The sequence below is a fragment of the Fringilla coelebs genome (genome assembly GCF_963513975.1).
Source record: "Fringilla coelebs genome assembly, chromosome: 9".
NCBI lineage: Eukaryota > Metazoa > Chordata > Aves > Passeriformes > Fringillidae > Fringilla > Fringilla coelebs.
The window spans coordinates 19174264-19187799 of record NC_140067.1 but is presented as its reverse complement, the minus strand read 5'-3'; the positions used below and the strand labels follow the sequence as shown (position 1 = coordinate 19187799).

Sequence of the window (13536 nt, the reverse complement as noted above, 5' to 3'; positions counted from 1 at the left end):
TAACAATATCTAGGTAAAAGAGAAATTTCATTTGTGTTTATCTTTAAAAATATAAATAAAATAAACTGAGCAACCTCTGTAATTCTTACCTATATGGAAGATTTAAAAATTATGAATCTTGAATCCTGCAAAGTTAAGTCATTTCATTACTTTCTGATATCTGTGTAATATTTCTACCTGTTAGTGAGCCAGTCCACTGTGGGACAACAAAGATAACATTTCTGTAACAAAAGGCAGCAAAAATACCCAGCCAAGCACAGTATTTCAGAATATGAACCATTGTAAGATAACAAAAAAAATATATTCTGGAAGGTTAGTTGAAGGATAATCCGCTAGTAGCAGTGCAGTTTTCAGTAGCCTGTGTAGGAGCATCCAAGTTCTGCATTTCTTGCAGGTGGAATGGTCTGTTATAGATCTTGCTTTCATCATTCCCCATTTTCTTTTTGGTCCATAGGGACATCCATGTACCTCATGACTGAAGAGCAGGAAAGATGTGGCAAACAGGGAAGTGACTGATGAACAAGGGTATTGCAGAGCTGCTGCTGGTGAGTAATGAGAAAGTTTGGTCAAAAAGTTCTCCAGCACTGTCTTGATAAACTTCTTCTGACCATATGAAATACTGGCCTTAATAAAGTGCACAACAAGATTTAATAATATAGATTTCCTGTGGAATGTTGGGGGAATTAAGTAACTTGTTCATATTCCTTAAATGTTTTCATCTGACTTTACCTTGCCGTATCCTAAGTTCTAGCTATCATCTGCATGTTGACCCAAAGCCTACTCTATTTTTTCACTCTGTCTATTTTGAATGAGTTCTGTTGGGGTTTTTTTTTGTTGTTTTCTCCAGTGAGAACAAATTATTTTGATATGCCTTGGTATATTCAGATCAAAATAAAAGTGAATCTGAAGTTTTACTTCAGAATTCCCAAAGAGATTTTGAATACTCCAAGGCTCACATTTGAATTTGACTCTTGTTATACCCTAGATAATATTTCAGCAGGGAAACTTATTTTTACCCATGTGACTATGAAGACAACAGGAGCGCAGCTATCCAAACTAATAAAGTTTGGCTTGGAATACAGCATTTGGCACTTAAAGTATGTGGATTTCAACACTATCCAACAGTTTCATTTTTAGATCCAGCACCACTAACATCATACTTTTGGTTTTTTAGAAGTAAAGTTTGGAATTTCCACAGCATGTTTTTTTTCCAGTAACAGAAGACTAAGATAAAAAATAGGGACTTTTTTCTCTAGTGGCTTTTATTTATTATTGGATGAAATTTTTGCTCTTTCTATGAAGTGGACAATGCCTCAGAATAGAAGAAAATAAGAAATTAGCTATTCTGTAGTCTGTGAATGTTATCACATTTCTGTACTATTTTATCTGGCACCTTTGTGGATTCTGCTTGCCTTCAGACTAACCAGACAGGAAGTGTCCTAACTGAGAAGCTGATGCCTGAGAAAGATAATGGAGGAAGTAGATGCATTTATTTTTACATACAGTATTTAAGAAATTCCAGAAAAGGGAAAGAAGCAGATGATAAAACTTTCTTAAGATGCTTCTTTTTCTTTTTCTTCTTGCAATAGATGACAAGTTAGATGTGGAGTACAATTGTGAGGTGTGATGTGGGTTACAGGGTAATGCGTTGGTGTTCTTTTTGTAGTTAGGTACAAAGTCACAATTCCCGAAACAGACACAACCCTTTAAATAGATATGCATGTAGATCTCATCCTTCCCATCCGGAGATGAAAATTATAGGGAGTCAGTGATGCTCTCCTCCCCCTCTTGGGGCTATACAGAGATTGTATTATTGTCAGGTGGTGAGAAAGCAGGTGGAGGGAGTCAGGAGAAGCAAAGTTTGGGGCAGCTTTGGAAACCAAAAGTCCAGGTGCTCTGAGGAAGGAGACAGTGTATAACCCATAGAACAGGCTATTGAAGTTACTGAGAACTGAAAATGTTGAGGCTGGCAGATAATTTCCTGCTGTATTAGCCATGTAATCAGCAGTCTTCATACATGTCCTCCAGCTTCATGTTTTTTCAGTTACTTTATCAAGATATGACCATATTAAAGATACTACCTTGCATGTGGTGCCTGAAGGGCATTCCTTCTTTGCTGATGTGAGTTTTCTCTCTGAGGTTAGTTCGTATTTGAGTTACAGCACAGTTCTCTGGCTCTTTTTCTTTAGGCACGATCATCCTGCAGAGGTATCAGACACTCTTTGCGTGGGGTAGAAGCTTTTCATCCCAGCTGCTTCTGTAAAGCATCCAAAACTCTGAGGCTTTCTTTACTCAGACCCTCAGTGCACATCCCAAGAATATTTCCTGAGATATGTGAGTGCTGCAGTTTGAATAGGGGACCCAAGTATGGCCTTGCTGTAACACCTCTTTGATGTGAGGCTAAAGAACTGTTGAGTCAGACTTTGCTGCATCCTATCGCTGAAATGTCAGATCGGATGAGTTTCCTTCTACCTTCTTTTTTCTTAAATTTCCTCTGTCAAAAGGACAGAGGAAATTTCTCTTTACCATAGGTCCTTGGCCATAAATCACAAGACCAGTGGTGAAGATTTCAAGAGTCCAGATTCTGCAAAAGGTTAGCTTTTCAGTTTTCCCCTAATAACCTCCATGAGACAGGAGGAAAAAATGCAGGAAAAGGTCTATAAACATTGGATAACTAACATGTTGGATAATGTGCATTTTGTTCAAATAATTCATTAAGATTTCAAGAACTTATCTATTTTGCTTAGAGGAAGCTAATAAACACATCATATAGGTATTTAATAAGATTGCAGAAGTAGGACTTAAAACAAATGATTAGCACAGTTCTGAAAAGGTTGATTTCCTTAAATTCCAGATAAATCTGATGTAAATTTTAGTTTCCTGAAGGACACTTGTGTTTTCTTATGCCAGGCCAAAAATTGTGTTCAGTATTTCCAAACTCTGTTTTGCAACACATAATTGTTTTATCTTTGTTTGTCCATCAAAGACTTAGAAGTCTCTTTTGATTACGAGATATATTGAAAAACATGTAGTTACATCCCAGTGCTTAATTCTTTTAATCTTTTATGCCTTTAGTAATATTCTTGTTATACTTTTTTCATTCCAGTCCTCATTACACTCTGCATGTGTCAAGATTTCTTCCAGTTGGTACTATAATCCTTATCTCACTGTGGATGTAGATGCATCCTCTATTTTACCCCCAGCATCCTCCTCTGTGCTGTTTGAATAAAAACCTAGATTATCTGAACTCTCAAGGTCAAGTGCTAAAACTTGTCAGCTGATCTCTGTTTGTTTACAGCCAGAACAGACAGTTCTGAAAATAACTCTGCTTGGTGCCCATCTTCCTATTTTGAGGTTGATGCTGAGGGTAGTAGGAGCAACAGCAAGGGACATATTTTATTTTAAATACATAGAAGGCTTATATGTGAAGTTGTTTAAAGAGAAAAAAAAATTAAGACTTTTTAAATTTTTGGCAGATTTGTACTTCCTTTAGTAATATTTGTTGGTGAGCTCTGCAGTTACCTAAACTGTCTGAGTTGAATTTGTCTGATCACTCAGTATAGTAGTCCCTCTGGTAAGGATCCAGCTCCAGAAAAGTTAATGGCAGCTGTACGGTTTAATTTACTGAGACCGGGATCAGAGTTATTTCCTATTTCATGTTATCTGATGAAGGACTTGATTAAAACTTTTCCAGTATGCAGATATGGCCTCCCATGTTTAATTTTTTTTTTCCGCCTAGAAACTAATTTCCCAGAAACAAGGAAATATTGCCCTTTCTCTTTCAGCTTATCTTCTGATGATTATTTAAGCAGTCCAAGCAGAGCAGTTTCATTTCTTGCTTTTCTCTGACTGTGATTTAAAAGTAATTATTTGCAACTTTACTAAAAGAGTACACTCTCCTTCAACAAGACCCCTTTCTCTGCAGTAAAACCACATTGTGTAGAAGTGTTATTTCCTATCCTGGATAACTCTTGGATTTTTGAATTTGATAGCAGTACTTCCGGAACAGTACACTGCTTGCATTTTGTGGCACTTAGGAGTGTTTTATTCTTCCTCCCCCTCCTCCATCTCCTCCTCCTTCTCCACCTCCTTCTCTGCCTTCTCCTCACCCTCCTCCTCCTTTTTCTCCTCCTCTAACAAAAAAATTATGATGGTGACAATAAAAATAAAATATTATGGTAGAATCCACTGTAGCAATTTCATTGAACTTTAGTTTTAGTGACTTTTGATTAGGCATTTCTAGATGCTTCAGATTTCCCTGTTTTATTGCCTTCTGGGTAATTCTTGGATCTTGGATTGTCTTGGAGTTGATTTTTCAGTTGTTGTTGTTGTTGTTGTTGTTGTTGTTGTTGTTGTTGTTGTTGTTATTATTATTATTATTATTATTATTATTATTATTATTATTATTATTATTATTATTACTACTATTATTATTCCCAGCTCCCTCAGCTGCTCCTCTCAGATCTGTGCTCCTGCCCCTTCCCCAGCTCCGCCTCCAGGCTGGCTCCAGCCCCTGGGTGTCTCCCCTGAGGTGATGGGCTCAGAGCAGGGCACAGCTCTCCAGGTGTGCCCTCACCGGTGCCGAGTACAGGGGCACAATCACTGCCCTGCTCCTGCTGGCCACACCATTCCTGATACAGGCCAGGATGCCCCTGCCCTTCTTGGCCACCTGGGTACGCCTGGCTCATGTTCAGCTGCTGTCAATCAGCATCCCCAGGTTCTTTTGCCCTGGGCAGCTTTCCAGCCTCTTTTCCCCAAGCCTGTAGTGCTGTATGGGGTTGTTGTGAACTAAGAGCAGGACCTGGCTCTCCACTGTATTGAACTTCATCCTATTGGCCTCAGCCGATTTATCCAGCCTGTCCAGATCCCTCGGTAGTACCTGAATTACTTAAGTAGTTGAATAAATAAACAACTGAGATTTAGAAACCTTTATCCATTCTTTGCATTCACAGCATATTAGCCAGCAAGTGTGGTCCTCAGAAATATTCCAAACTGGATTTGTATATCCACTGCAAAGTGTCATTGGGTATATTAATTAATTCTATTAATTTGAAAAGTATGAGCCTGATTCAAGCTGATTAAATCAGATCTCCAGGCTTCTGTTATATGATGTATTTCTTCATTTTTAGAGATCAAAATACTTAGGAACGAGTAACAACACCTCTGAAACTGGTAGCACAGTTTTCAAAGGAAATACTGAGTCATGTAATGTTGTTTACAGAGTTGAGCATTGTTAGAACTGTTCTGAAGACTCAATCCCACAAAAATATTTTCATTAAAAACAAATTTGAATACCTTTTTATCTGAGATATACTTGCAGTCAAATACTTGGACTTACGCACATTCTTTCATTTTATCAGTTTCTTACAGGATCAGATCTGAAACATATTTTTTCCAAATGTAGGAAGCACCGTATTTATAAGCTTTACTATTTATTTTCGTGGGCTGTCACAAAAGCAGCAGAGGGCGCTGAGCCAACGGACACCGCCCGGTATGGGTCTCTTCCTCCCTGCTCTGGATTTTCCCGTCCAGGGATTTCCCACTCTGCCCCAAGGAGAGCCTTTATAAAGAGCAAGCTGGAGCTCTTGGAATAAACCGTTGCAGAGCAGCAAGATCTCACAGTGCTTCTTCACAGAAAGTAGAAAGTAAATTTTTGAATTTACTTTTTTTGTCCCGTAGCAGCAATTACAAATGTTTAAGGAGATGGGAAGAACAAGCCAGGCTGTGCTAGTAATTTTGTGTGTGTTAAGGACTGGTAAGTTGGGGAAGGTGAGGGTTGGTGGTGCTGGTTTTATTTTTTTAAACTTTGTTAAGTGTAAACTGACCTAAAATTTACTGTTTGATCTTCATTTCTCTTTTCTCCAGTTACCTTTTCATTTCAGTGAATACAACTGTCAATTAAGTAGTCCTGTCAAAATGTCAGGAAGCTTTTTTTGACATTTACTTTGAGCTTTTCTGTGCTCTGCAATGACTCAGTCGTTTTCCTATTGAGTTTGCTAAAAGACAGTCTAGGAGACAACTGCAGTATATCACTGGATGCTTGATTTTTTACTGTCATTCCTGACAGTAGCAAGCAAGTTTGGTACAAAATGTCCTGTTGAAAGTGTTTCTGCTGTTGTCTTTGCTATCTACCTGCTACCTCTCCACTCAAATGTTACAATGTTTTAGAATCAGGTCCACCTGACAAAAAAAGTTATATTGTGCCAATGCATTTATTTAAATTTCGTTGATGCCATTTTATACATGAAAACTGTCAGTCATCTGAGTCTGTATTATCTTTGACAAAAATAGCAATGTTTATGGGGTGTTTTGAATATGTAGACCACTGTATGAGCTTTATTAGTTTAACTTCCACACAACCATAAAGTAAAGAAATGAAGCATAAAGACCTCATGTCACAGTAGAACATGAGAAGAAATAGGAAAATAAAAGTTGAGAAAGCTGCTGAATTGATGTGTGTTTTCCCTTTTGTAGTTAAAGCTTTTGAAATGGAAATTATACCTGCTGGGAGAATTGTGGCACAGATTGGAGGCACACTCATACTCACATGCAATACTACTGGCTGTGCATCACCAAGTTTTTCCTGGAGAACACAGATGGACAGCCCCCTTGGAGGAGAAGTCAGCAGGCATGGGACATATTCTACATTGACTATGAATCCAGTTAGCATTGTGAATTCTCATTCTTATCTTTGTACTGTCACATGTGATGAGAGAGGGAAAAAGGAGAAGAGTGTCAAAGTTGAACTTTACTGTAAGTAAAAATGTAAAATTCTCTTTAAATAGTACATGTTGATAGAAAACTCAATAATTGTTTTAGATATTGTGGTTACCAGTTAACTTTTAATTCTAGGATAATGAGTGTTATAGCTCAACATATACTTCCTTCTGAGATTCCTTTATATGTCTGTTCAGGACACTTAGCCCTTTTCTGCTTTCTGCATTAAAGATTGTATGTACTAGTATTATTTATTCTTGTTTTTGGTAATTCTTAAAAGCCAAAACGTGCACTGCCTGAATGCATTCCAAGAGCTGGGGAAATAAAAATCAAAGCCTTTGTAGTTTCCAGGAGAATAATTCAGGTGTCCAAACCTACCAGCACAGAAAACAGGATAGCACTGGTGTATGGATTGCTCTGAATGCCTCTAGTTAATCAACTGTATAAATGCCTAGGTGCCATGCTGAATCTTACTAATCTTTTGCGATCATGTTTCAACAGTTGTACAAATAAACTTCCTGTTAGTATATGTACTGCTGATAAAGGACCCGTAGGTCTTCAGATCTGGTTATGTCTTGTAATAAAGTTGATAGAATGTCATGTTCTGAGCACCTCTAAACTCAAGATATTTGGTGTCAGATCTTGCTCTTATGTTGATCCTACTCTTCTTCTCTGCTAGTCTAAAGAAATTGATTTTATTCTTCTAGCTTTCCCCAGTGATCCTATCATTGAGATCAACTCATCCTTAGTTGCTGGAGAACCAGCCACTGTCATCTGTAAAATTCCTGATGTGTATCCTTCTGATCGCCTGGAAGTTCTCCTAAAGAAAGATAAACAGGTTCTTTATGAGGAAGATTTTTCAGTAGATGAGAGCACAAATACAGAGACCAAAATTGTGACATATACATTTCATCCCATGGCTGAAGATGCTGGGAAAGAGATTACCTGTGTCGCCAGGTTACCAATTGCTGATATGGATTTTAAACCCAAAGAAAGAACATCTTCTCAGAAACTTAATGTAAATTGTAAGTATTTTTGTACAAGGGCTTTGGCTAGTTTAGCTTTCAAAGCTACAAGCAAAACATCTCACTAATTCTGGAAAAATGGTCCCACTGTGCTACTGGATACATATTTTTCTCTTTTTTTCTTGGTATTCTGTGTCATGTACCTCTAGAAAAGCTAGTGTTTGAGATGTACGTGTCATTCTTCATTTACATACTGATCTTGTCTTCCTTTTGTTTTCTTACAGTTGGTCCACAAAATACTGTCATTACTGCATCTCCAGGCAATTCACCAATGGAAGGAGACTCTCTGAACCTCACTTGTGTGACTCAGAGTAAACCACCAGCACAAGTAGTCTGGAGTAAATATTTGGCTGAAGAAAGCATTCAGCATCTGATAAAAAACAATGTTCTTTTCATTCCCCGTGTCCATTTCAATGACTCAGGGCGGTACATCTGTGAAGTAATTAATCTGGTAACTAATAAAAGAGAGGAAGCAACTGTGGACATTATTATACAAGGTACAAGTCTGTTTGAGTTTAACTTGTATTATGCAGTACCTAACTGGCTGATCTCTATTAGGTTGGAGGATTCTGAAACACTGAAAATTAGGAAAATGTGGGGCTTTCCTTTTTATGAATTCAGGACTCAGCTTCAATTTAAGTCTGTTCCTCATGTTCTGTAGTGTGCTGTAGTTTTTCTTTCTATATTTAATTTTCAGCTAATTCTCTCAGTACTGCTGCTGTGCGTGCACATTTCAATAAATTTCCCACAATGCAACAGTAAAAGTCACAAAAGAGTCTGAGAAAGTGGTGGGGACGCACACTGTTATTTCTGTGAAATGTAATGTGCATACCAATTTCACAGGGACATCACAGTCTCCTTCTTTGAACTAGTAGTTTTAGTCATTAGCATTAAATTTAATAGGCATTTAATGGTAAAACTGTTTTGGACATAATAATATTATTGTAGTTGTAATATTTTGTGATTGATTGATTGATTGATTGATTGACTGCTACTGTTTTGACAGAGCTAAAAGTCTTAGATTTAGTCTGGGATCAAAACCAAAATAAACAGATTCTTGAGCAAGCAATTCATGCTTTCTTAAAACCTTCTCCGTCTTTAGAACTTTTGCATTACAGCCTTTTCTTTTGTCATGCAGGTGCTCCAGTCATTACAAAATTCTCCATTGAACCTTCTACAACAGTTCAGGAAGGAGAAAATGTCTCCATACAATGTTCTGCTGAAAGCAACCCTCCTCCCAAGATTATTTTGAGGAGAAAATCTGACAATGCAGACATAAGGAGTTACAGTGCCAGGACTATTCTTCTTCCATCTGTGATGTTCCAAAATGGAGGAGACTATGAATGTGTAGCAGAAAATAAGTATGGGAACAGTAAAAGTGAAATCACACTTAATGTGAAATGTAAGTATGTGTTAAGTTTTCCCAGTAATTTAAAAATAATAGTTAGTTCTTCAGTGATAAATATAACCATCAAATGACATGAAACCCTGGAGAACAAAGAATCATCATAGTCCTCTGCTTTTCCCTAAGAAAGGAGCAGTGCTGATGAACAAAACAAAGTCATGAAATCTTTAATGTGATGACAGTCTTTAGTAGAGATCTGAATGAGTGAGAAACTGGTCTACATTGTTAGAAGTATTTGGTTAGAATGTCTGGGCTATGGAGGGTTTGTACAGAAACTCTGATACCATTTGCTTTACTTTTGTTTTGAGAATGAAAAAGAAATTAGCTTTGGGAGGGTGACAATCTACTATCCAATGGGACATGTTGGATCCATCTCTAAAAAATCCAGTGATGATTAACTACAGGACTCTTCCTTTCAGATGGACCAAAGAATACAGTGATCACTGTTTTCCCTGCTGCTCTTAAAGAAGGAGAAACTGTGACAATGAAATGTACTAGTTCTGGTAATCCAGCTCCTGTGATCTCCTGGAAGAAAAAGAAGGCCACTGGGGAGTCTGAGAAAATTTCTAAAAATGCAACTATAACTATACAGAGCTTGAAAAGTCAAGATCTGGGGCTTTATGAATGTGAAGCTTATAATCAATTTGGCAAGGAAGAAAAAGCTGTGGAATTATATGTTCAAGGTTTGTAGAACAAGACAGAAAACAACTTTTTTGGTTTATGTATTTTAGGTCCAGATCTTCTTCTTGAAGAATGAGGTAATTGTGTCTTTGATGTCAGTGGAGTTAAAAGGTGGCCCTAATATCACTAAGTGATTTAGGAAGCTTTAAACAATGAAGTGTGAATCTGCCTTAATACAGATAGATTAGGAAAAGTTCTTAAATCTGTGGGGCTTCCATCACTCCTTCCAACTGCCAAGTGTAAGCATGAAGTAAAGAGGACATGCAGTGCCTGGAAGGAAATATCCTTCCAAGCAGGCCTACCAGTGGATATTTGCATAGGAAAGATTCAAGGAGACAGTACATGCTGAAGCTGCTCTATGGAAGCACTGTATTACAGCTCCTTGCTTCTTCCCTAAGCTTCAGCTCTGTTTCCTGCTCTTACAAGCTGCATTTAAGTTACAAGAAATGCTGATTCCTCAACTTAGATGGAATGATAGCGAAGTTTCATTTTCAATAGTAATCAGACTTCTCTGCTTTAGCTCTGCTGCTTCTGCCTATTGCATAGCAACAGTGTCTTGCTTAGGGATCACTTCTGCCACCAATTCAGCTCTCTTCCCTGTTCTTAACTATTTTTATAGCTGCACCAAAAAATATACTTTTGATTTCCCCTTCAAGCAAAGCGAAACAAGGACAAAGTGTTACTATTCCTTGCATATCTGCAGATGTTGCATCTCTTAGGACTAGTCTGTAAAAGAAAGTTGGTGATGGGTTCACAACCCTTGAAACAGAAAATAGCAAATATACCACAGACAAGGCTCAGCTAAGGGATGCAGGAAAATACACATGCATACTGTTAATGAACTGGGGGAACAGTCTCAGCACATAGTACTTATGTCAAAGGTTAGTTAATATAACTGCTGTGCAGAGTTCATACTAGGATTTGTTTTACAAATCAAGAGTGACATCTTCAATTTTATTAAGAATGAATTGTCTTTAAAATATATGACATGAGTTGCACACGTTCTTGTCATAAGTGATAGTGTCTTAATGCTAATGAAAACTTCTGTCCAAAATAGCAGATGCATAAAATAATTGCTGCTTCAAATTTTTTCGTATTTCCACTTCATCTTTTGAAAACAGGATATAAAATTGTGGAACCTTGTGGAAAAAAAATACAGTTCTAGGACTCCTTCCTTTGCCTTTTCTATTTCTCTTCTGTTGAAAGAGGGCATTAGCCTCTGGGTTTGTTGGTCTGTGCCGTTTAACAAACTCAAATAAATAAACCATGAATTTGAAATAAGAAAAGAAGAAGAGACTCCATATAATATAAAAGTTATGCAACGCACCCTAGCAGTTGATAAAATGTTCTTTTTGCCAGCTGCTGTTGGCTTCAGTGGTGAAGGATAGCTGGTGACAGAATATTGTCTAAAGCTACGGGCTCAATTACTACAGTGGGCCCATTAACTGGATTAATATTTTGCATGTAAAAGCTGCTGATGCCTCATGAGTTTTGCTCTTGTTTGTTGCTAAATCCTACCTTGAATTTCTTTTCAGTTCCTCTCCAAAATATTCATATGTTAGTATATCCATCAGAAAATGTTAAAGAAGTAGAAAATATCACTATTACATGTAACACATACACCCTCAGAGATGTTCCTGAAAAAAAGCCCTTCAGGGGAAATTATTGTGCCATCAGTGAATGGAACCTTTATACTCTGCAGTGTCACCAAAAATTATACAAGCATATACGTCCTTTATATTTTCAGTAAGGTTGGAACAACATTAGAGAGATTGAGATAGCTGTTGTAGGTAGCTGGGTCTATTGCCTTAAGCCTATTTTTTTTTGTACGTTTTAATGAAATTTGTGTCAAGGTGAGCACAACTAGTTCATAGCTGATCCTTGCATGGCAGTACTATGGTTAACCTGAAAAAAACCCCTCACCCAAAATCAAACCAAACAGCCTGCTCAGAATAAGCTGTCTTTTTACCTCCTTTCAGTGTGGCTGTCATCTCTCTTAGCTGAGTTGGTGTGGTAGCTTTAAGGTTAGGGCCACAAAAAGGTGATTCCCAGCTGCATTTCTGTCCACATGCTTGGACAATGAGACTCATCCAGAGAAGGTTGTGTTTCACAGAAAATCTAAATATTGAGCTTTTAAAACATGGTCTTCCCCTAGAAGGATGAATTTCAGGAGGTTGAAATGTACCCAAATATTTCCTGAGTATAATATGTGGTATTCCTCTTGTATTCTTTGTGAATTTCATTGTATTCTTCATTATAGATTATATCAGATAGGTTTGAACTTGCATAGCAAATTCAAGACCAAGATAGTTGCTAGGAATTAAAGTATGTAATATGAAGTTCTAAAGAAAAAAAATTTGAGGAAAACTCAAAAAGGATGCTTTGTGCATGAAAACAGAAATACATTCCAAATGAAGGTCGTTAATAACACTGTTTCTACAGTGATGCGCATGTATCTGTTTCAAACAATATTTACATTTTTTTTTCTCCCTTTGTCTCCATTTTCAGCAAGATTGGAAGGACCAGATCAGATGATACCACTGATTATTGCCTTCTCATCTGCAGCAGCAGTAGCAGTACCTGCAGTTGCAATTTTGATCTACGTGTCAAGACAAGCAAAGATCAATGGATCCTACAGTCTTGTAAAAGCACTCAGGTTGAAAGTTTGATCATGTGAATATAAGTCCTTAGTTGATAATAAGCACATTTATTTATTGCTGTGACTGGTTCTACTCTTCTGTAACATATGGTTACGAACAAGTGACTTAAGAACAGCACCGCGGGATAGCAAATGGGCTTATTTTCATGTTCTGATAAGTGTTTTGGTATTTAAATTAAAGGAAGAGCTAGAATCCTGACCTAGAAATTGGTAAATAATTTTTGTGTTGAAGCATTCTGAACAAAGAGATCTGTGAAGAACTAGATTTGTACATAGTGTATAATTTGTTTTATAAATATGTTCACCTAAATATCAGTTTGTAAAACTGAAGTCTTATTGCAACTGTACAGAGAAATTTTGTTAATTCAAAGATATAAATCAATATTGCTTGAGCTGATCAGGTGATTTTTATTTTGTACTTTGCAGCATGAATGTTTTTTAATATATTTGTCTGGTTGTGGTAATGTTTGGAAAATATTCTCTTTTTTTTGATATTGCTATAAAGTCTAGACCTTCAATGAAGTTACACAATCACTGGGCTATGCATTTCTAACAAATTTAAACTAATTTTAGACTTTGAGGCTCATTTGCAAAACATTTTATTTTAAATATTATTCAAAAAATGTCTGGGGTTATAATCCTGTAAGTTCTAGCACTGCTAAGGTATTCTTGCTGGCTTCAATCATTCTCAGATCAATGTCAGAATTCCGTTATATTGTGATGAGCCAAATCAGACCTTTCTTGTAAAATATAAGGGTGTTGTAAATATGCTTTACAGATTTCCACTGCAAAATAAAACTACCAGTAGATTTCTTTGACTAAATCCCCCTAGTGAAGCTTGTTTAAGATTATGCCAGCATACACATTACTGTGGAAGGAAATTGTCCTTGGCAGCAGCAGTTGTGGGTGCCATGGGAAAGACACAAACAAGGCTGGCAGCCTCAAGGCATAGGCAGGGGGCACAGGCAAAATCTGTGCACCTCAGCAATGGTGGGGGAGTTGTTGCCTGAAGGAATGCTCTTCCCAAGCTCCCCACTGTGAAAATCTAA

At 37.3% G+C, this 13536-nt stretch overlaps 1 protein-coding gene across 1 annotated transcript; it reads left to right on the top strand.

The window, feature by feature from the left end:
* The first annotated feature begins 5608 nt into the window (after positions 1-5608).
* On the top strand, positions 5609-13296 carry VCAM1 (vascular cell adhesion molecule 1). The gene is made up of 7 exons (XM_084210990.1): positions 5609-5755; positions 6475-6753; positions 7425-7742; positions 7967-8239; positions 8881-9144; positions 9567-9830; positions 12337-13296. The coding sequence occupies exons 1-7, from the start codon at positions 5692-5694 to the stop codon at positions 12495-12497; spliced, it is 1623 nt and encodes a 540-aa protein (XP_084067116.1). The 5' UTR covers positions 5609-5691; the 3' UTR covers positions 12498-13296.
* Positions 13297-13536: the final 240 nt, after the last annotated feature.

What these genes read in the sequence shown, in the direction of transcription:
- VCAM1 (XM_084210990.1), top strand. Translation starts at nt 5,692, where the DNA reads ATGTTTAAGGAGATGGGAAGAACAAGCCAGGCTGTGCTAGTAATTTTG. An exon ending in TGTCAAAGTTGAACTTTACT is followed by an intron (nt 6,754 to 7,424) that starts GTAAGTAAAAAT and finishes TTATTCTTCTAG; the next exon opens with CTTTCCCCAGTGATCCTATC. An exon ending in TCAGAAACTTAATGTAAATT is followed by an intron (nt 7,743 to 7,966) that starts GTAAGTATTTTT and finishes GTTTTCTTACAG; the next exon opens with TTGGTCCACAAAATACTGTC.